The following is a 23,959-nucleotide window of genomic DNA, read 5'->3' as shown; positions in this document are numbered from 1 at the left end:
TTAGCACAATTGCCATTGTTATATTTGTTATGCCCAATGTCAAGAACATATGAAATGTGACGATAAGGAACAAATTGCAGCATAACAATAATGCAAGGCAGGCACAGTTTCTTTGAGCCATTTTCCATGTTGAGATTTTGCAGATAGAAATTATTTTACTTGGCTTCAAAAAAGACAATATACAAACATGTAAAGGGCAGGCTGATTTGAGAGCACAGAAAACAGCTACAGCCCAATTCCACAAAGATTTCATGAACATGTGCATCATAATTGCAGTGAAGAAGACTTAGTAAGTGGAAGCTTACTAAGCTACCTAGTGTACAATTTTGCTTGTAAGTTAATGATTTTATATGATGGCTTTGAAACTTCTTAGGTAAAAAAAATAAATCTTGGGAACAGGATTTAAACCAAAGAGCACTCATTTTCACTTATTCCTCTTTTACAGATTTACTAAGCTCTTTCTAATCTATTAAGAAGACTAGATTTTGGCTATTAAATATCACAGTCCCTGACATAAAGGAAGTGGCATTACCACTTGGTTTAAATTACACAGAAAATTTTGGAAAAATCCTCTTCTAGAATAGCTGGCAAAATGAGCTTCAAATATTAAAGGAAAAAGAGATACCACAAAACCTTGTTTTGCCTTGTTTACTGATGCCTATGTGGGCTGAATACTGTATTCTGTACTAGCAGCACTTGTCGTGGACTGAGAAGACGTGGATTTTTATTGCCTTTTCCCCTCCCCACACATCTGAGATTAGCCACTATATTAGGATGTGACAATGCTTAAATTGAGGGGGAACAAAAGGAAATGCAGATACCCTTGTTAGATAAATCTGTTTAATAAATCTGAAGAGTGAGGAGAGAGGAATGGACCTGTTTGCATGATAAATGTCACCGTTCGAGTTCTGCGTTGTCACTGCGCATGACTCATGTAACTGTGTGAATAACATATAGCCGTGTATATAACTGTGTGAATAATAACAGAACCCTGAACTCAGCCCTTTTAGCACCATGAGAAATCTCATTCATTGATGGGACTGGGTGGTAACACCCTTTTCCAGGAGGGTTTTTTGGTGCTTCTGTGTGTTGCATGCTCTGAATAGCAGCCTGTGAACTGTGAGCAGATTGTCACCTGAGCCACTGAACTCTCGATCTCATTTTCAACTTAACAGGCTTGGGAGTTCAAAGTGACTTCAGGGGGTGTCTTGTAAATCTTGACAGAAGCTCATTCCTGCTAACATTATGTCACATTAAAAAAAAATTAGAAAAATAATGTGTGAAATGTATTCTGCCATGGGATGAAATATCAGTAGTTATTAAATGTTTATTGTTTATTATTGTTTGTTATGCTGAATGAATAAGATTTATTTTTATGAATTATAGCATTCAGGGCTGTTGATATTCATTGCATTTGGCAGCCACAGCATAGCAAACTTACCCAGCTACAATGAATATTGCCATTAAGTTACAGAAATGCCATGTGGATGTAATAAAACAATCTCTTCCCTCTTGTTGTGTAAGGGAACATTACTTTTTCCTTCCTTTTCAGCTGAGAAACCCTTGTATCAGGGCTTTTCTGATACATTTCCTCAGACCTTTCCTTACGTTTCCTTAGACACTGACACAAATCTGTAATTCCATCTAATGGCCAGCACGGCCCTGCTGGTGGTCAGGCACCAAAAGCCAGAGTTTAGGCAGGAGTTTAGTCCTACAACTGAATCATGGAGTCCTGCCTACACCATGGACCACACACCACAGCCTCTGGCTCTGAAATTCATGTCCAGCTCTTCAAAACACAGACAAGATCAGGACAGTAATCAACCCCCATCCTTCCACTCCATATTTATAGGGAATTCACTTCTGATTTGAGCTCCCCGTGCCCACTCCCCCATGCAGCTGGGAGGGCATTTTAATGTGTGTGTTTCCACTACCCATCAGGTTACTAAGACACCCTTTCTTTATACTTTTCCACCTCATCACTACAGCTGAAGAAAAGCTTATGCAGGTAGTTATATTTAGAGACCCCCATAAGTCCTTCTACCTGTGCACGTTTTGTTCATTTCAGAAATGAAACCTAATTTGGAAAGTTTTCATATAAGGCAGCAGGAAGCTTTACTCTGATATTAAAACAGGAAACAGAAAAGTAAAACCTTTGATTTGAAAAGCAGCTGTTACTACACACAGCTTAAACTCTGTTAATGTCAAGTCCATGTGTGTCACATCACAGTTTGTCTCACTGTCAATCAAAGTGGGCAGCCACTATGGTCCAGGCAGGGTGAAAAAGCCTGGAAGTGCTGCTACCTACCTGTGTCTACTCTGTGGATATTCAGAATGAACTCTGGGAGGCTGGTTCAAGTGGCTTATTTCCAAGGCAATTAAGTCTTTGTAAAGCAAATGTGTGTAAAAAATGCTCCTTCAGCCTGGTGGCACCTGACACTGCTGACTTCTTAATACGCATTAGCTCTCACTGGCTTGGGATTGGAAAGAATATCACTGAAAGCACGGCAGAAAAATAGCTGGGTTTGTGTCTGTATGTGTTGGAATCGCTTCTGACTGCACGTTTCATACCTTCCTCGGGGCAGGACTCACACGCCGGCTCCTGACACCGCACGCCCGTGCACGCACTGCTGCAGATGTCCTTCAAAAGACACGCTCAAAGAAACTACTTGTTATTGATTTCTTCTCCACTGTATCACATGAGCCTTGTAAAATTGGCTTGGGGAAGTCTGTAATCCTTTGAGAGGAAAAAATGATTCCTAAGCAAATGGGGAGGCAGTTTTCCTAAACGAGAGCGCCCTAAGGCACTGCCCGAAACTGGAGACTGCACTCACCCTTCAGGCTCCTTTTTTTTGGTCATATCATTTGAGAAATGCAACTGTTGCATGGAAACCTTGAATAATCACTTGGTATCAATACCCAGGGACCTTGGCAGCTGCATTGAATTACTTCTTGGTCACAGTGCCTAGTGAAATTGCTGCTGGAAATGTGGCTGCAATCATGCCAGCTACTCGGATTGCAGGGGCTGAGATGCTGGGGTGTCAGCTGCCACAGCCTGCTCCTCCACTTAACCCTTCGGGCACTCCCTCCTCTCTGCTCCAGCCCGTGCCTGTGAAAGCACCTGTGCCACTTTATCAGGAATGCTGGCAGAGAATCATGGAATATCGTGAGCTGGAAGGAACCCACAAGGATCATCGAAGTCCAACTCCTGGCGCTGCACAGGATGCCCTCAAAATCCCACCATGTGCCTGAGAGCGTTGAACTCTTTGACTTGACTTGAACTTCTTAAACTCTGGCAGGCTTGGGGCCGTGACCACTGCTCTGGGGGAGCCTGTTCCAGTGCCCAACCACCCTCTGGGTGAAGAACCTTTTCCCAATATCCAACCTAAACCTCTCCTGACACAGCTCCGTGCTGTTCCCTTGGGCCCTATTGCTGGACAAGCCATCCCAGAACCACTATGACACTAGTGTGAGCAGCCTTCCCCACAGTGCTTCAGTAGTTGTTAAATGTTCTCAGTCTTCATATTGTAAATAAGACAGATGGGGAATTTCAGTGGATTAGGGAGGATCTTCAGTGCTGCTGCTTGGGTGAGGTGGTCTGTGGCACAAGGCATCCCCCTGGGACTAACAAAAATGCTGGCAGCTTCCAGGGTGTTTCTGTCTTGATGTTTTTCCTTTATAGTCACGAAGAAATAGAAAAAGAGTTATTTGAAGGGCTACTCGTGGGCTGTTATGGCAGAATTGTCAAAGCATCTTAGAAAAGCTGTAAAAGTGTGAATTTGAACCTTGACTCCACTGTAGCAGTTAATGGGTGCTGATGTGTTTGATCCAGGGGAGGATTGATGCCAGTCATGTTTCCTTCCTACAAGCCCTTGATCACACAAACAAGGCAGCTGTGTCAGCTAGATATGGACAAATTCTTCACTTTGCTGTTATTCTGAGGTACCAGAGAGCTTGGTGAATCTGCCTTCCACCTCTGCCATCCTCCACTTGCCCATCAAAGAGTGATGAGAATTTGTTGTGCAGCCGAGCAAGTTAATATTAGGGAATTACAAATGTGAAATGCAGATGATGGTGGTGTAGAAATGCTGAAAAGTCTGGTTAGGAGCTGCCTCCCCCCAACATCCAAGACTTCACAGGGATCAGAGAGAAAATGACATATTTCACACACCAGCTCTGATAAATTTTACAGATCGCCCTGGGCTGCTGGGAACCCATTTCAAAGCATAAAAGTCATTGAGAATTTTTCCTTTCTTGTGTGGTGATGAGAACAATTTTTGAAATGGTGTGCTTTGCTGCCACTGGGCTGGTTTTTGTCAGCAATGAATTCACCAGGCTGCAAAAGAAGGGGAAGAGCAGAGTGTGGTTCCTTTGGCCTGATAAGAGTGTGTCACTGTGGTGCTGATCAGTTTGGGTTTCTCTACCTCTCTGGTCCCTCTGGAGAGAAGGACATGGCTGGGCTAGTGTCACCTCTCTTGGGTCTTCTACTGTGGTAGTCTTGGGTTCAGCTGGTTTCAGTCCCAGAGCAGCTGAGCTCTGTAACAGTGCTCTAGTTATTAGCCCAGGGTAATGGCAGTTGAAAAAAATTACAAATTTAAAATTAGAAGGTCAAAAGCCCTTGTGTTTTTGGTGTTTTTTTCACAATCTCTCTGTAGATGGTTCAGTAACCTTTTTTTATGTAAGAATTCTTCAGTAAGACACATGGAACTGTCACAGAGTCCAGTTCTTACAGCAGACTTGGCTGCCCAAGGTGAGAGGCAGCAACTTCGGGTCACCAGCTGGTAGATCCTCTCACTGCATCCAACATTACTCTTGAGGAGACAGGGCAGAGCCTAGTGCCCTTTCCTCCTCCCACCCAGGAAGATGATTTGTCCTAATCCATTTGTACCCACACACATTTTAAGCATCCACAGTGTCCTGTGGCTGGAAGCTTCACAGCTCACCCACCTCTTACGTGAAGACTTTCCAGCGGATCATTTTGAATGTGTCCCCAGGAAATCCTGCTGTGCTCAGTGCACAGCCAGCATCACTCAGGCAGTGGGTTTTACTTCTGATTGTGACAGAGAAATAGGATGTGACAGACCATCTTGGGAAGGCTGCTGTCTGCCCTGGAGGAGGGGAGAGGGCTGGCTGATGAGCTCCTAGAGCACTGGGACAGGCACGCTTTGCCTTTTGGATGTGGCTGTGTTTGATCAGGCATCTGTAAAGGCACCAGGTGACATTATTAAAATGGAGAGGAGGTGGATGTAAATGAACTGAGTGGAATAATGCACCCCATGGTACTGTGGGATGTAAGACCATCTATGGCTTTCAGCAGCTGTGACAATTACAGAGATTGGGCTGTGAAGAGACATGTCCCCAGCTAATACTTTTAGCCTCTATTGCTCATCTTGATCTGTCAGAGCAAGGAGGCTGCAGATATGAGAGAACAAGCTGTGGCAAGATACTGCTGCTTTGTTTCAAGCTTGCTAACTTTGTTTTTTGATTTCTCTTAAAGTAAACCTGGGACTTCTCGAAGTAATTTTGATGTAATTGGCCAGAAACAAGTGATAACAAAGTCCAGTTGTCTAAGGTTAATCACCCCTAACAATGCAGCTGGATCCATGCAACAACAATTCCCTTTTCTTGGTCCTCTCGTGATGGCAAGGGATGGAACTGCCTGCAATTGCCTTACTCTGTGTACACATATCCCTGTGCATCAATATCCCTGCTAAGAATTCCTCAGAACCCATCCAGAAGCCCTTAATCAGGAGAAAACCTTCTTGACATTCAGACTGAACTCTTGAAGCAACATTTCATCCATCAAAAGCTGAGGGAGAGGTTACACTCCAGGCAATAAAAAATTCAAGACAGTGAGCAATTTTGGCTTTTTTTTCTTTTTTTGCTAAGTTAAAGCTGTAGTGGGTTTTATGAATTAAACTTTCAGGGTAGATGTGTGGTCCTGCAGCACTCATGCAGGAATTCAGATGGTCAGGACTTCACACAACTTTTAGGAGATGCTGGCAGCTGCTGTGGCCATGCCAAGTGCCACTGCATAGTGGCACAGTGGGGATCACTGGTGATATACTGCCCATCAGGGATGGCTGCCTCATTCAATGGTGCCTTGTTAATCCACTTGCTAATTAAACTAATTATGATCTAAGTTCTATGTGTTTTATTCACTTAGGCCCAAATTCAGCTAAGTTAATTTTTGATCTGATGGAAGTAAAGGATTTTCTGGTGGTCTGCAGGAGGCTTTTTTACTCAGCCTGTAAAGAGTCATCAAAAAACCAAATCTGTTGTCAGGAGATTCAATCTCAATGCACCTCCACTGGTTCCATAATCAAAAGAGGTGGGAGACCACAGTAGAAGCAAGTGTCCAAATTTTAACATGTGAGTAGCCCCGCTGAAACCAGTGAAGCTGCTTGGATGCGTCAAGGTGGATCCCCTTTGTGTTCAGACCACCTGCTACACCAACACAGATAAGAAATCATAGGAATGAAGATTATAAGATCAGGCTCTGGCAGTTTTAAGTCTCTCTTTGAAATACAGGTTGTGATATTCCTGTGGTTTCACTCCTCTTAAAATCTAAGGACAGTCAGTGTGTTTTCCTTCAGATGCGTGTGGAGTCCCAGCCAACACGTAGTTGCTCCCTGCATGGCTTATTAAGATAAAAGTGCAGGTGGAAAAAATCCTGTTTAAGTCAAACTTATCATTTCAGCAGCAATACCTTTTGCTGTTTCACACCGTGTTTCCTCTGCAGTACAACTGAGCTGGAAAATCACAATGCCTACGGGAGGTTTTTAGAAGCGGGAGGCAGAACAAGAGATGCAGAAAACCTTAAGAACTGGCACAAAGGCCAGGTTAGTACCTACATGGCTGTATCCCAGCCTTTCCCATGCTGTTCCCAGCAGTTTCCAGAGCATATAACAAAACCAGCCCAACCCCAGCCTGCTTTCAGCCAGCTTGAGCTCCTGTTTTAATTCTGATGTCAGGTTGTCTGACCCTACACTGCTGAGTGAAACGTCCCTGTGCAGTTTGTAAGGAATGTTTTATCTGCTTTCTTTAAAAAATAAACATATCTTTCTTGCCTTTTCCATCCAAAACCCACATTCCCAGGAATACAAATACTGCTAAAGCGTCTTCAGTCCACAGTTTTCCAGGTGAAATAAATTGGTTTCTTTTCTGGGTGTTTTCCTTTCATCTATAATAAAATGTGTTTTATTGTATCTGACTGCATTAGTTGATGCCTTGATTATGCACAATACACAGGTCACATAATCAATATATTTTACCATTTAAAACCAGTAGGATTTATGATCAATTCAGAGTCTGCCTCCTAATTCAGAGTCTGCCTTCTAATCTCAGGTATTCAGAGTACGTTTGTTTGTTTGTTCTGTTTCTCCCTGTGGCTGATGGGAATAACAATAATGTTGTGAATATAAGGTTTTAAACATTCCTAGCACTGGAGGACTAATCCTCCTTCCTTAGGATATAGTCAGGCAATGCTCTCCTTGAGTAAAATGACAAAGCTTTTATGATTTCAGCTGCCATCTCCTTCCCACCCCACTGCAATGAGCAGTGGTCAGTGCCCATTTAAACGGAAAGTGAAGCTGATCACTGATGGTGAGAAGCCACACATTGCTTTGGAGGCAGAAGCAAAGCCCTGATGTGCTTCAGAGGAAGAAGGAGCAGCCAGAGGTGACAGAACAAACTGTCATGCAGACAGTGGAGCCACCGGAGATTGCGAAGACACAACCTCGTCATGAGATGAGGCTCTCCCAAAGCTTCTTATCCTGTTGTGCTGAGCTTAGCAACAAGTCTGTGCCAGTCATAATGTGTGGTGTGTGACCTGCTCCTCGGGCCAGCCAGGATCATGTGTGGCAGGGAGGGCTGGCATGATCCATGTCTTCTGGATCCTGCTTCTATTTCAGGAGGGGAGACAATGGGAAGGACTCAGGCGTGTAAAGGAGATGGTTGTGTGATTGTGGGTTTGCTCTACTGTTCACAATTAGACTGACTTGCTGTTGTGCAGATGCAGGGCACAGCGAGTGTGTAGATGGTGCTCAGGTAGAAACTCTTCTTGGAAGCAGAGAGATGTTCTCCTACATCCCTCTGCTACCACTCATCTGGGATTCATTCCCAAGCCTCCGTATATACTTCAAAATATCCGTAAATGTGCATTTTCAAGAATTCCTTGTCTTATGCCCCTTTCTGAGTTTGTCTTCCATGTGCACTCGCGCTGACAAATTTTATGGGAAGAATCGCTGTATTTTAGGTTCATTCTAGTCTTCCTAATATTCAGGGTTAACATACCAGCACCTGCCTGCGGAGGAAGGTGATGAGCACTTGTGGAAAGAGGAGAGGAGCTCTATAAGCCGTGTGTCCTGTACACACACCTTGCCTGGCCAGCACAGCGCTCTTCCCCAGCACAGACCGGCACCGCGTCCCACCAAAGGGAAAACGAGGGGCCGCCCTGTCCGGGGGAACAGGACCTGCTCCCGCCTCCCGGGGGAGGGCCGGGTGCCGGGACCGGAGCATCCCAGCGCGCCTGCGGGGGCCCGGGGGGCGCATCCCGGCGGCGGCGGCAGCCCCCGCCCCGCCAGCCCGCCCAGCCTCCGGGACGGCAGCGCCGCCGGAGCGTTGCCCTTTTAAGCTGTGGCCCCACTTGCCTCCACCCCGGCTCCCGGAGGGGCTCCGGCAACCGACACCGACCGACCGACCGACCGACCGACAGACAGATCTCCGTGCCCGCCTCGCTGCCGGACCGGGCATCCCAGAGCCCCAGGGCGGCGGCGGGGCCGCGGCCACCGGGCTGCCCCTGCCCTGCCCCCGCCGCTCGGGGACCATGGGATGCTGCACCGGCCGCTGCACCCTCATCTTCCTCTGCACTTTGCAGCTGGTGAGTGGAGGCGCTCGGGGTTCGGGGGGACGCGGCGGAGAACGGGGGGTTCGGCTCCCCGGGACGGAGCCGGGAACAAAAGCCCCCCTCCAGGGTCTCGGTGCTGCCCCGGACAGGGCTCCGCTCCCTCCACAACTTCGGCTCGGAGGAGGGATGTCGGGGTGCGCTCCGGGGACGCTTTGCTGCGCCGGGGTGATTTACGGGTGCCTAAAACTCATTAAAAAAAAAAGAAAAAGAAAAAGGAAAAAAAGAGTAGTTTTCAATTAATAAGTTTGTGCTTATAAAATACAACTAAAAAAAAAAAAAAAAAGAAAATCACTCTGTGAGAGGAGTCCCGGCGGCTCGGTGGCGATGTTGCAAACCAAATCAAACTTCATACGTGCCAAAACCCACCGGTACCTTCAGCCTCTTTCATGTCCAGCTGCAAGAAAGAGGTCCACCCGCGTCCCCCCCTGCACGCCTGCATCCCACCCTGCTGGGGTTTGTGCTGGTTTGGAAGGAATTCTTTCAAACTCCGCCGGGATGAAGTGCTTGGATATAATGTGCTTATTAATATACATATATTTATGTAGGAATAAACTTCTCAGTGTGCGGAGAGTGTGGACCCTGGCGGGCACGGGTCGGTCCCTGGTGGGCAGGGGTTCCTGCTCCTCCTGACATGTGCATAGATGATAAACAAAGGTCTGGTTGTTCCCTGAGTGTCTGCGCATCCAGCCTGGATCTGGAGGGTCCCCTTCTTGTCAATAGCTAATGGGCTCCAGGGCTCCTCCAGCCTTAAAAAGGAAATGACAGCAGCTAGGTATTTAATTTCATTTACTTCTCCCGAATTTGCTGTATTCTGGAATACAGGAAAGGGCAGACTTCCTGCGAAGTTCTATTGAATAGTTTGCTGGTGCCAAGGGGGTGAGTCTGGTTAAAACTCTTTGTTTTGGAGTTGGGTACTGTGACGGCGCAGTGTTTTCTGCGCGGGGGACGGCCCTGGGCTGAAGGTGGGAGAGGAAAACGGGGAACCTGCTAGTTTTGAAATGATAACCATCGGCCTCAAACTGAAGGGGAAGAGGGTGGGAATGCACCCCGGTGAACTCTGAATGGCACAATCAGAAGATGCGGGTGGAAGATCTGACTCGTAGTTAAACAAAATGCAGAATGGAAGTGGTGGGGTTTTCGTGCACAAAGCGTCTTGCTTGGCATATTTATGAGCGAGCTGAATGGCTGGGGAGTGTGTTTAGTCTCCTGGATTATTTCTTTTGATTTTTCACCCGTGATCACAGAAGAAAGAAGCTGTACCCTGTATTACATTAGAAACTGGCATCTCAACACTCACTGTCTCTTAAACTCATCACTATGTCATCCTACTTTAAGGCACACACTCAACATACTGGGGTAAAAAAAAAAAAAAAATAAAAAAGAGAAGAAACCAGGGGCTGCTGGTGCTGTTCTGCTTTCTGACAAGCGTGGGAGTTTTCTTGTATCCAAGATACAGGGACAAAGAACCCCCAGCATTTTATTTTCCTTAGGACCCTCCTCCTTGAAGAAAAGAATCAGCTTGGCTCATTCTTAAGCAAGTTTGGATGCCTCAGCCCTAGCAATTTCCCATGGCACTTGCTGGGTGAATTGGTAGAGCTGGAAAAATGTGAACTATGGTGAGGGAATTTCTGGAGCTGCGCTCCGGTGGGGGTGAGGTCAGGAGATCCTGGCCAGTTCCCAGCAAGTGCTTGGGTGAGGGTGAGATTCAGCATGGTGCTTTTTTATTTTATTTTATTAAGCAAAGTTTGTCTGTAAATCATCACATCACTCCCACATCCATACAAGCCGAGTGACGTGCAGGACTCGCTGCTGCTCAGGGTGGGCTCTGCTGAGACAAAACACTGAAGTGATCAGGCCAAGATCATCAATAAATTATAATGACGTGAACTTCCTTTGTTCCTCTCATGTCTCTGCTCGGCTTCATTTGATACTTTGAACCCTTCACAGTCTTCCCTGTTTGTTGCCAAGCTCCATGTCTCCCGCTACTAAAGTTCCAGGGGTGAAATCCTGTCTCTTCTATGGACGTTTTGTCTCTGACTTAAATGGGGAGAAGATTTCAGTGCTGGGATCTCCCACTTCAGTTCTGCAGCACACCCCTGAGTTCCACTGCATGTTCTCATGTCTGTTCCTCAGAGCTTCACTGAGGCTTTTTATAATTGCTGAATGAAAACCTGAAACAACCCCTCCAAAAACTCAAATTAGAGATTTGAGTTGCAATTCTTCACAGAAATTGCTTTATTATTAGGTGCAGGCAGTTGAGTGAGTGTGTGGGGAAGTGTTTGCACACTGCAGTCTAAATGTTTTCCTTGGGGGAAAAAGAAAAAGGCAGAAAACAAACATATTCATCATTGCAGTGTGTGTTCCCAAAGAAAAAGTTTGTGATCCAGCCGGAGAGCAGAACAACAACGTGTGAATTCAGGGAGCTGCTACACAATGCGAATACCAACGAGATCCTCAGCCCCCCACGGGCTGAGCCTCGTGGCGCAGAGAGGAGGAGAGCGTATGCATCTGTCTGAAGAAAATCAGGGCTGACTCCCCAGCGGTTTGCTAATCAAGGGGGGAGGGAAGGCTGTAGTTTGAATAAATAATTTGCCGTGTTCCAATTTTAGGTTATTGTTTCCATCGAGCGTCCACGTTAGGCTCGTGCTTTGACGGTCGGTCCTGCAGGGAAGCTGCAAGAAGGTTCTGGCTCTCCCTCCCTCTGGTCCTGGTGTGCAGTGCTGTCCCTAATCCTTCCCTTTTTTTCTAGTCCACTCCTACCTCCAGCAGAATTTTGGGTGAAAGTTGACCCAAGTCAGGGCCACCCTGAAAACAGGCTTATCCTCAGCTGTGGATGATGTGGAGTCAGCAAGGTGATGGGGTGTTTTCCCAGAGTTTGTGAATCCCAAGGGAGTTGTCACCTCTGCATTCTTGCTTTGCCTGAACACCTCTGCCATCCAGGTGCTGGTGTTACCTACAGCAGATCACCAGCCCTTCCTCATCCCTCCCAGGCTTTGGGCAGATGTAAATTGAGAGTAAAGCTTAAATGAGCCCTAGGCCTCCCCAGAAAAAAATCGTGACTCTATCAGGGAGGCTCTGTAGTGACTTAAGAAATATCCCTTACAGAAGCTAAGGTTGAAAAAGGTTTGCCAAGGACAGGGTTTCCGAACCTGAGTGGTATGACAGACTGTTGCATCCAGCAGGACTGTGGACTGGGTGGCTCGTGGTGAGAAACCACAAACCAGGGCTGGGTCTCAGGCAGGGAGGTATTAAATAATCATTGATTTGCTTCTTTTTTCTCTACCACTGTGAGATTGCACCCAAACGTTGTATTTTCTGGAGCAGTAAGTGATTGTGCACCGGAGGCACTATGTGAATTTATTTCCACTGAGCATGGAAAAACTCCCTCCCTCCCCATGCCCTGTCCCAATAAATCAAACAACTGTAGTTTCTTTACATTCTGTCCGTGGATTGAGAGCTCAGATGCCAAGCAAAGCCTGGAGACAATTTTACAGATACATTATAAATCCCCCTAGAATAACAGCTTCTAATGGAAAAAGTGACTAATACTTCAAATGAGCACAGAACAAGGCGCCCTGGGACGGGGCTGCACATTGAGACTAACCAAAAGTAACTATATACCTTTATTTATTTATTTTCTCATGCTCTTTTTCTGCCTCACTCCTTTCTCAGTGATTCCTTTTTAATCTCTTACAGAAGGGGGTGACCAGTTCTGGAAGCCATTTGAAACCAGCACAGATCCTTCTCTAACTACTCTCTTGTAGTTAAAGCAATCGTGTTGGTTTGATCGAGACATGAAGTGATGCAGAGCACGTGGGGGGTGAGGGCAGAAGGCAGGATGTGGGCAAACAAAAAAGTGTGAGTTAGAATAGGTGAACTAGTTAAAATAGGTGGAATAGAGGGATGTTTTACAAGGGCATGTAGCGGTGGGACAAGAGGGAATGGCTTTAATTTGAAAGAGAGTGAGTTTAGACTGGTTACTGGTAAGAAATTCTTCCCTGTGAGGGTGGTGAGGCCCTGGCACAGGTTTGCCCAGAGAAGCTGTGGCTGCCCCATCCCTGCAAGTGTTTTAGGGCAGGTTGGACAAAGCTGGAACAACCTGGCCTAGTGGAAGGTGTCCCTGGCCATGGAAGGGGGGTTGGAAAAAGAAGAACTTTAAGGTCCCTTCCAACCCAAACCCAAAAATGGTTCTGTGCCTTGACTGATCAGCACACGTGGGCTGCAAGAGGGAGGGTGGCAGAGCATCTTCCTGCCCAGGGTAAGGGACAAGCAGGATTGTGGTGTCTGGGGACTGTAGGGATGACTTGCTCGGCTTTCTCCTTTACCCCAGGGATATTTTGAACTGGAGGCTGAGTGAGAGGAGCAGGACCCATCTCTGCCCTCCTCTGCAGCTGCCTCTGGAGCTGGGGCAGACTCTGCCTCTCCTGAGGGAGCTGTGAGCCCGCGCAGCTGTGGTTTGGCCGAGCACAAAGCCTTGGAGGGAAGAGCAGGTGCAAGGGGAAGCACAGCATCCCTTTGCTCATCACGCTGCTCAAGACCCCTCCAAAATTACCTTGTGCTCTCCCCAGCTGTTTATCTTCTCCATGGTTTGTGCTTAAATTATAATCCCTCTAGGGAAGGGCTATCTTTCGTGGATATGCACAGCACCCAGCACTGTGATGGCTCAAACCTTTCCTGAAGTCCTTGAACAATACTCCAGGCTAAATAATAACGTAAGTCTGAAGAGTACGTTTGACAGATGCTGTCTTCTCCGTGTCTGTTCCAGACAAAGGAAAATTAAAGCTGTGCCAGTAATAGAGCTTGTCAGCATTTTCCACTGAAGCTGACTTTCAGTAGAAACCTGGGGATTTGACTAAATGAATATTTTCATGAGAAGTATCTGCTTTCCATAGACAATCCTGAGTTTTTCTCCCAAGTTTTGGCCAGAATATTTTGGCGAAAAATCAAAAATGTGCTGGCAAATGTTTGCTGTGCTGGCAAACATTTTTAATTTTAGAGCGGTGGAGCTTTTCTTACAAAAAGATGAATTTTTGCGTGAGATTTTTCTTTTTTTTTTTTTTTTTTTTTTTTTGCACTTTTTTCCTGAGCAGCTGGAGTAAGTACACTGCAGCAGCTTGGGGAGGAGCAGCTTGGGGTCTGTGTTTCAACTGTGCCCCGTTGCAGATCCCCCGGCTGTCCACATCCGCGTTTCCCATCGCGGTGGTGGAGATTGCAGATGACTCACAGGAACTGTCCTCTAACCAAACCCATTCAGACCAGGAATGAAATTTGGCCAAAGCCAAGCCAGAAAACAACTGAGGGCAGGGTGGTGTTGAAGTCAGCTCTCCCTGGAGAAGCGGGGTTTTGTTTCAGCTGACACAGGATGTTTGTTGACCACTCTCTGACTTCTCCCGGCCACTCTCTGCTCCTTTGCCTTCCCCTTTTTCCTCTTTCCAAGCACCAGAGCCCTACAAGAAGAGAAGGAGCTGGTTTTCCCCGAGGGGGACCCTCTCCCCCTGGCTGGTGTGGGGTTAAGGGAGCTGACGTTGCTCCATTGTGTGCTAATAATATATGGAAACTCGGATCATTTTGGCTGGGGTGCAAAATGGAGCTCTTCCAAGAATCTGCGCCAGGGGCCCGAAAGTATGAACTCTTGGAGAACAAACTGGATAACAAAGGCCAGATTGTGATCACTTTTCCTCCAGGAAAACCCTGGACTAGCCCGTTGCTTTTTGAGCACTTAAGAAAACGCATATGATCTAAGGAGCAGCAAGTGCCCCAGCTGTAGCATTCCCTTTCCCATTAACAAAACATTGGGTCTGAGGTCAGTAGGATTGAACTTTTCTTTCTTATTTAGAAAAAAACCACAAAAACAAAAGCCAGGGATAATTTGTGATTTAATGTCCTCATGCTCGTGGAGTTCCCTTTGTCCCCACTCCTGCAGTAGATGTGATGAGCACACCCAACTGCACAGGTTGTGTCTCTGTGTTTAAGTTTTGTAGAAAGGGAGTTTTTCAACCCAGTGAAAACTTAAACAGTATTTTTTTTCCCTCTCCCTATGTACAGAACAGGAGGAGGGAAAAAAATTACATTTCTGCACAAAAAAAAAATGAAAATACTCCGGCATTTGGCAAAGTTTGCTGAAAATGATGGGGGTGTTTATTGTGCCAAAGCCCAAATATTTTGAACTTTTACAGAAGCTTGAAAACACTTCTGAAAATAATTGAAAAATCTCTCTAAAAACAAGTTGGTTTGTTGGCTTTTTTTTCATTGGAGTTGTGCACTCTGGACATTCTCATCTTCCAAGTATCTCTGACATCATGATGTCTCCCCCAAGCCCAGCTCATGGTGAGGTTTAAGGGGAAAAGTCCTGGAAGAGAAAGCACAGGTTTGGGTGTTGCTGCAGGGTGGTGCTGTGTTGTGGTGACTCATCTGCTCCCAAGCCAGTGGTTTTGGGTATTTTTGTTGTGGAAGGAAACTCAATGAATAAATGCCCTGTGGAAACGTGAATCTGAGATATTTTGTAATCATTCCAGAGTCATAATATTACTTTAAAGTTCATGAGATTTCAGAATAATAATAAACAACTTCTGCTTTGTTTATTTATTTGTAAGTGTCAGCTTACAAATTCTTATTCTTCTTGCCAGCAGTAATAGTAGGGATGGCAAAAATAAGGATTAATAGTAGTAAAAAGTAGGGAATCAGTAGTAGTAGAGTAGTAATAGGGAAGTAGGTAGTAATAGTGGGGAGGAGAAAAACTGAACTGATTGAAATATCTGGCAGAAATCTCTGAGATGGTGCTTCAGCAGAAGTGCTGCTTCTCACCAGCAGGTTGGAACCATGTCTCACATTGAACACAGAAAAGTCAATGTTGGTGGTGTTCTGGCTCCTCCTGGCTTAGCCGAGCCCTGGGCCCCCATCTGAGAGTCCTTGTGAAGAACTGAAGTTTTATTTAGCTCAGAGGCTTCACAGACTAGAGAAGAGCGAGCAGCAGCTTTCTGCTGGGGCAAGATCAATATCTCCTCCCTTGACTTTGCTGTAGCTCATTAACATCAACTGTCTTTTCCAAGGGCTGCTTTTTGGTCTATTTTCCACAAGGACTTAATTGCTGTTTTCTTGGTGTCTGTGACTCATTCTCAGCACAGCTGCTTCTGTGTCAGGACATTAGACACAAATATGTTGCTTATCAGGGAAACGCACGTCCCAGATTTTCTCTCAAAGGTGAGGGTTCTTGGAAATTAGGAGCACAGCTTTTCTGATCCCCCTCCCCCCATCGTCCTGGGTGTTGTTTGGTCGAATCTAGGTTTAATAATTGAGATGTCAGATTCCCTGACACCTCTCAGCTGAAAGGATGATGGTGTGGAAGCAGTGACCTCCGCTGCCATCTGCCTGGGCTTAATGAAAATATACTGTGGGAATCGAGGCAACAGCTTGTCTTCATCACCTGCTCAAGGGAGGCAGACATCAGGAGCTGCTGTCCCTGAGCCAGCTTCCTTTGCCACCTTTCAGCATTGGCCAACCCTGCAGGCAGGTTCCCACCTGCTCCCTGGGCTCCCTCAGGCCAGCAAAATATTGGTTTGCTTCCCCCTTTTTTTTCTTTTTGCTCCATTTTTTAACTCCAATGCTCAAAACTCAAGAAAAGCAGGATCATCGTCATATTTTTTCTGCACCAATGGAGCAAGCACACAGATGTCCACCCAGGCCCTGATGTTCAGCAGTGTGGGAGCACAAGTTGCCCTCCCTGTTTCAGCTTCAGACCATCTCACTGCACAGTGATGGGTCAGGGCTCAGTGTGTGTGTGTGGGACCAACCTTCAGGTCCTTTCTGCACTTGGGGGCAGCCCCTTACACAGACTTACTCCCCATTGTGCTGCCCTCAGAGTAGACAAGAACACAGCTGAGGGTCCCACTGATGAGATCCCTGGAGATGGAATGCCTGGAACATCCTCATCCCAGCTTGCTCCTCCTCACACTCCCCAGAACTGCCCACAAGAGCTTGGTCTCCAGGTCTATGGAGGAGGACAATGCTCTGTGACACAATCTCTTTCCTCAGCACAGTTCTCCAACTCTCTTTCCATGTAATTGTGCCATTCCTGAGTGACCTGGGACATCACTGACCTAAGGTCAGAATGACAGAAGACAGACTCTGCCCTTCATGAGTGAGCCCTTGGGCACTCAGACACCTGGTCAAAGGTATGAAAGAACAAGAATTGAACATTACTGAGGACAGTTGGATTTCACTTCTCCTGAAGTCCTAAAAGCACTTAATAAAAAATGAATCCAGGTGCTCAGAGGAATACACAAAGCAAATGTACAAAGCCTGGGAAGATGTCTCCTGTGACACATCTCTGGGGAACAGGGACCCGTCTTGTGTCTGTGGTGACCCTGACAACAGCCTTGGACCCATTAAAGCAGTTGGTGCTGATTTATGTTTTCCAAGAGCTGTTCTCTGGGGATAGTTCATCTGTGAGCACCGTTTCATCTGAACAGGGAAGGTGAGATAGAGGACACCAAAGAAGGGGATGGAGCATTTTACTATCCACATACAACTTATAAAATATTGAGTGTAGCCTTGCATGGAGTGCTGTGTGTGGTGTGCTCATCCATCATGGATAAACAGCCTCACCACAATTAACAGTTTGTCACTGTCTTCCTTCAGCTCCACCTAAAAATTACCTCTCTAGCAACAAGAGCTCAATCTCAGTACCAGCATGGTTGAACTACCTGGAGATCAGGAGTAATCTAAATCCCAGCCTTACTCAGGTTTGTTCATATTTAGGAGGTTTGTGCATTATTTTACAGTACTACAAGAGCATTGCCCTGCACGTTACAAGTGGCTTCTTTATGTTGGGTTCTACTCTAAGGCCTACAAGCAAAACTTCTCCCCTGCTCAGCAGATGGATGGGCTTTTTGTGGAGGGAATGTGGCAGGGTCTTTGCTTAATATTTCTGCTATGGTCCAGATACTCAGGAGTGCCTGTGGGACTTGGGAACATCCTTTCCTCTTTTCAGAGCTGCTGGACCCTTGATACTCCGTTAAGAGTGAAATAGTCCCACTTTGGTGGAAGCACCACATCCAAAGGACCTGCTCCAAGGACCAGGGCCTACACAGCAGCACTTAAAACAGACTTTTCTGCTTCCCTGAGAAGGAATTACTGAGTGAAGCTGGATGGAGGAAAAACTCCAAAGACCCACCTCAATAGGACAAGAAAGAGCTGGCCTGGCCTGGCCAGTTTGGACCTTCATTTAGGGACCTTGAAAGAGGCACGGACCACAAATACGTGCTTCCCAGCTCACAGGTTCACTGAGATAAGGTCCAGGCCCAGGAGCTGATTAACCTTGTGGAGAATGACCAAGACCTGAGTCCTGAGCCTTGGGCAGACTCCCAGAAACTCCCCAGTACCCAAAACACCTTCGAGGTTCTGGGCCAAACACCTCCTGTTTTGCAGAGCAAAACAACTTCTCCCGCAGCTCTTCCCTGGAGGATGGTTTGAAGGCTGGGCATTTAGATAACTTGCACGAATATTGGAACTGTTGGTTGCTTTGCCAAATCAGACCCAGTTCCTAATTCCCCATGGCTACTGGTAATCCATTAGCAGCAGGTTTCCATGTGGGAGATGGGAATGGGCTCTGACAGGCGTCTGGCATCCCTGGCTCCAGAGACAACACACTTTTTGTGATATCATTGTGGGAAAGGCAATACACCTGCTTAGATTGTATATGTACAGAATTAGGGGAGAAATCTGATTATCCTAATTACTCAGAAATGCTAAATATGTGCAGAATACCGTTTGGCTAATTAGCCTGGGAGATTGCTGGCTGTTCAGCAGGGAGTAGAGCGGGTGCTGGGAGAAGTGTGATGGGAGTTCACAGGCTGTTATGTGCCCTTTGCTGTCTGAGTTTGTGGAGAGAAGTGAGCATGAGCAATTGGGGATGTGATTGCCAGCCTTAAAACAAATTAAAAAGCTGGGAAAGGGCAATTATTTTTCAAATGTCTGACACTTCTTAAGATTTTGGGTCTTCAAGTTTCCCATCTCATCATTTTGAGCTGAGACATCCAAGGGAAAGAGGGGTCTGCCTCTCTGCCAAGAGCTGGTGAGAGCCCCTGCATGGCACCTTCTCAGAAGGATCTGTTCTTCCCCTTATCCTGCCTCTGCCTCTGACTCTTTGAGGCAGAGTCTCAAATGCTCTTGAAGCCTGAGGAGACCATGATGTAGTTGGTTCTGTGATTGCTGCTGCTTCGTTTTCATTTAATAGGCTTGTTTGCACACAGAAGAAGTCTTCTGGCCCAAAATCTGACCTGCTTTTCCCAGAGGTGCAGAGGAAGTCAGGCAGGTGCTAGGCAGGGTGGAAGGTGGTTCGTGCTGAGTACATCTCAAGGTTTTAGTCCCCAGATGTCTAGATCCAGAGAACCAGGCTGCTGCTTTCAGCTCCACGCTGGACAGAGATCCACCAAGAAAACCATGACTGTTTGGGAGGGCTGCAGGGAGGTTGGGACAGCAGGTGTGCACAGCTCAGTGTGTCCTTGGGTCCCACAGTCTACACAGCTCTGCCATCAGACCACAGCCAAACCCCAGATCTTCTGGATATAATCAGTGCCCAAAGTGCACATTCATCCATCCATCCACAGCTCACCCTTATAACTGGGCTTCCTCATATCTTTAAATAACCCTGCATAGCTTTTATTCCTGACCTAACCAGAGACTAGTGTCTACCTCCAGCTCTTCTGGAAAGGTTAACCTTCCTGCTCCTGTGAGCTTGGGATCAGTCCTGCTGTCAGTTCAACACAGCATTAGCTGGGCAGTTAGCTGGGAGAAGCTAAAGCATTTGGGCTTCCAGGGCTGCCACTGAAACAGCTTAAAGCTGAATTGTGTGACGGCGTGAAAGAATAGATAGGGTGATATAAAAACTCTGCCATAGCTTCAGACAATAAAGACTGTGTCTCCCTTCTGATGAATAATGGCTCTTTGTTTTATTCCTTAGATGGCAGGGCTGTTAGAACTGCTGAAAACTATCCCAGTGTTAAATATATGGCTGTGTAATAAAGGCTCTGCAATCTATGAACTGGGACTGAATGGATACTTGAGTGAATCATTTAAAGTACGATGAATTTCTGAAGCAGCTCACAGTGACAGGAGGTGGAGGGGCAGTAAACTCCTCTGCAAATCACTCAGCCAAAGGATGTTTTCCTTGCACGAGACGTATCCCAGGTTTCATGGCTGCCAAGTTTTCCTCATGGAGGCTCCCTTGGCCATGTAAAGTTCCTCGCTCACAGTTTTGGACAAACTGCAAAACCCGCAAACAAGTTTCAATCTGCATTTCAGATGGAGCTCCAGGGTTCAGTGGTGAGATACTGTGCGTTTTTTTAGCAGAAATCCTGGAAACTCAACCCTGGCAGACTCAAAAGAATGGAGCAGTAAATCCCATGTTCAGCTGTAGCCCAGGTTGAGAGCTCAATGGGGTTTTTTGGACCCCATCAGAAATAGGGATGGAGCCTGCTACGATGAGGAGGAAAGTGCTGCTTCTTCCTGCTGCAGTGTCACCATGCTGGTGGAAGAGGTGATGCAGAGATATTGTTATAACTGTCTGGAGTCACCTCAGAGTCTTGCCAGATCAAACTTCCTTGAAATTACTTAATGGAGCAGCAAGAATTTGAATTTCCATTATGTGGATTAGCACTTTTCTATTTTAGCTAATCCTTGGAGTCAGACCTGCAAGCAAGAAGATCAAAAGACTTGGAAAAAAAATGGTCAGAAAGTCTTGAGTAGGAACAAACCAAAGATGTCATCGTTCCAGGGATGAGGAATCATCTCACACCTCCAAGGGGTGATAGCAGTGGGGAGGAAGGGTGATGTGTGGATGAAGGTTTGGTGTCACAAGCTAATAGAGGGCAAGTTTTTGTCCCCTTCCATGGCTGGAGGAGATGCAAGAGTCCATAAGTGCCCTGTGGGTGAGCTGCTGCCTGTGGGTTGGGGTTCAGCCCCTGCAGGATCACCAAACTCTTGCCCTGTGGAGACACAGCCACTAAAGATTTGCTGCAAGTGAACTTTGTTCTCCAGAGCTGCTGAAGTGGCATCTATTGACCAGCCTCTATTTTAAAAGGGGGAGAAGGAAAAGAGAAATTCAGCTTTACTGTTGAATAAACCATGAGCCATTGAGGAGCTGCAAGTCGGCAGGGGAGGGGCAGGGGCAGCACAGAAATAAGGGGACACAAATGTCATGCGAAAAATGAAGCGCAGGAGGGGCCTGGCCATTGTGTGACACTCCTGGAAACTTACTTGGAGAGTTGGTTGGTGGGAGGCCAAAAGATGCATACAATGAAAGAGAAACACTCGACTGGACTGAAAATGCAAACAAATTGGGTAGCACAACGGAGGAGATAAATTATGCTCATAAAATAAACAATGGCTGAGCGACACTGGATAAATAGTTACATATAATAACACCACTGTTTGTCCCAGCCACCCTAATTGGGAGGCTGGGCAGCATCCGATGAAAACTCTGCATTGCACATTTTCCCCTTCTAATGAGGAAGATTTTTCCCTCCCCCCTGGAAGCCTCCCCCCAGTCCCATTTAGCAGCAGACTGAAAGGCCTGGTTTCATTCCACTTTCCCACAGCAAACTCATCCTGTCAGGAGCTGCATTAAGGAGGACAAGTAGAAAATGATAATAAATTGAGGGGTTGCTCTTACTTCACCTTGTGACAAATCTATCCAGTGGGTGACTCAGGGAGGGTGATAAGAGCATGGACCGGGCTGCCGCTTTCCTTTTGGTGCTTGGTCATGTGGAAAATAACCCCATTCTAGCCCTCACTCAAAAGGGCTTTCCTTTAAAAATAATGCTTTTTAAAAGGCACTGAATCCTTACTTACCCTGTTGGAAAGCCAGCAGCTCGCCTCCATCAAAGTGAACGTCATGGGTCTCATTTCATCATCGACTTGGACTGAAGAGCAAAAACAAAGGTTTTTGCACCAAAAGTGAGATGGTCAATGCCATCAGTACAAATGGGGGACCTTGTTAAACCTTAGCATTTTTTTAGCATGATTCTGCATTGCTAATAGATCCCCAATGAGAATCTGTGGTTTCACTGAACTCTTCTCAGGTAGAGCAGAAAACTCAGTAGTGGAGGGGACGGTGACCATGAGAAAACCACAGGCTTAGTGACTTCCTCCACAGCCACTGTCACGCTGTGAGTCCAGCTCTCCACCCCAGAGCCCTGATTTCCAGCACTCAGACTGGTTTGTAGCAGAGCTGTGCTCTTACCTTTCAGTGACTGCTCAGAGCAGGTTGCAGTTCCCAAGCTACTTCATCACCCCTTGAGAGAGGCTGATCTTCAGCCTCAAATTGTGTTTAAACTTTTTGCCACCTCCAGCCTCAGATATTCACTCCATTAATCCATTGGAGCACTTTGTGTGTCTCCGTTTTCTTGCTTTTATTGACTTAAGAGAAATAGAGCTGGATCTCTGCTCTCCAGCCTGCATTGCTTGTGGGGAGGTTACAGCTGAGGAAGAAGCCCAGGAGGTGGCCAGCCTTCCTCACCTCTGTAAGCAGCAGGCACTGCACTGCTGGTGCCATGCCCAGTGTGCTGGTGACTCCTGAGAGGGGGGTGACAGCTCATAAATCATCTTTGATCATATAAAATTGACTTTGCCTCCTAAAATGGCTGGAAAGCTGAAATATCCCTAGTTTACATGTCTCGAGGGAGGCAAGGGAAGCTAAGATTTTTTACCTGTAACTACTAAGGTAATTATTCAATTACTTAAGTAGGACTGATTTTCTTCCAGAGAAGCAATCAGAAGATGAAAATCAATAGTGATTGATTTATTTTCTGCCCACTTCATAGAACAAGATTGTTTCTGGGGATTGTGGTTATTGAAAAATTCCTGCAATGCCCCAAAAGCCTCCAACAGTCCCTGCTTTGAACAAAATAGTTGTTTTCTTGTTTGTTCCAATTTAAAACTCTTCCTGTCAAAAGCATTTCACTGGAACCAGAAGCTGAACTGCTAAATGTTTTTCTTGTCCAAAATACTACTTTCTTCCCAGTTCTTTTTCAGTTCATGCTCTGATGACAGGCCTGGAAGTTTCCTGGTACATTCATTAGGGGAGAGTTGTGCAGTATTTATTCACTGACATTTATTTTTCTGCTGAAAAAAATGGCTGCATGTTTTTTTAACTGTAGTTTTTCAAAGGAAGTTTTCCTTTTGTCCTTTTTTTTAACTGAAATAAGCACATTTTTATGTTTCAGTCGGATTTTTTTGGGCAAAGCACAAACATCAATGTTACTAGTAGTGATTAAAACTCAGCTGTCACTTTATACGATGATAGTGTGGATGAAATGCAAACAAACAACTTTGCCTGTTTGCAGCCCAACTCCTAAAATACCTCCAGCTGCTCATTTGCCTGAAAACTTTCTGCATACTGCCACAACTTGCAAAAGTCTCCTGGGGAGGTTTTGATATATAAAGCCAATATTCACAGTACTCATCTGCTCTGTCCTGAATTCCCAGCTGCTTGTCAGACCAAAGTTACGTCCCCTGCCCACAGAGGGTGAGGTGGGATTGGCAGTGGAGGTGGGCAGGAGGGGGGATCTGGCTCAACATCCATTGCTGGGTATTGCAGGGAGTTGTTCAGAGCATCACTAGGGATGAATTTGGAGGGATGCAGGCACAGGAGCAGGGTGAGTTCACCTCCCTGTTGAGAATGTGACAGTGGTGGGAAAGGTGAGAGGTTTGGGCTGGTGCTGTAACCATGACAGGAGGTTCCAAACCTAAAATGCCACCTCTTTTTGCCACAGGGCAGGTGAGCATCCAGAAGAACATTTTGCAGTGCAGATGTGGTTTGTGCCAATGCAGGATGATCAGCGTGAAATATTCCTGAAGATTTTACAAATATGACCCAAGTCTCCAGCTATCCTCTGTGTAAAATGAGGGTGTTATTCCTAATTTCACTGTATAGATGGGAAGACAGTTAACAACTTTGCTGATGGGCTTCGCCTGAAGGAACAGGAGCAGAATCAACCCCAGGAGACTCATCCATGTTTGGGATAACACTGGTTTGTGCTGCCATGTGTGAGA

The 23,959-nt window shown here is 46.2% G+C and overlaps 1 protein-coding gene across 3 annotated transcripts in view; it reads left to right on the top strand.

Annotated features, from left to right (window-relative positions):
• Positions 1-8,589: 8,589 nt before the first annotated feature.
• The window catches only part of NKAIN4 (sodium/potassium transporting ATPase interacting 4), a 53,250-nt gene continuing 37,880 nt past the window's right edge, over positions 8,590-23,959 (top strand). For 2 of the 3 annotated variants that reach the window (XR_004360063.1, XM_032705182.1), the window contains exon 1: positions 8,590-8,881. Coding sequence is in view for 2 of the 3 variants with exons in the window: in XM_032705182.1 (XP_032561073.1) it covers positions 8,828-8,881 (54 nt within the window). In the remaining variant the exon portion in view is untranslated. The remainder of the gene's footprint in view (positions 8,882-23,959) is intronic. The other variant, XM_032705181.1, reaches the window with a different exon arrangement.

Source organism: Chiroxiphia lanceolata, chromosome 17 (assembly GCF_009829145.1).
Source record: "Chiroxiphia lanceolata isolate bChiLan1 chromosome 17, bChiLan1.pri, whole genome shotgun sequence".
NCBI classification, from domain to species: domain Eukaryota; kingdom Metazoa; phylum Chordata; class Aves; order Passeriformes; family Pipridae; genus Chiroxiphia; species Chiroxiphia lanceolata.
The sequence above is the reverse complement of the archived record's forward strand: the minus strand, read 5'-3'. Positions and strand labels throughout refer to the sequence as shown.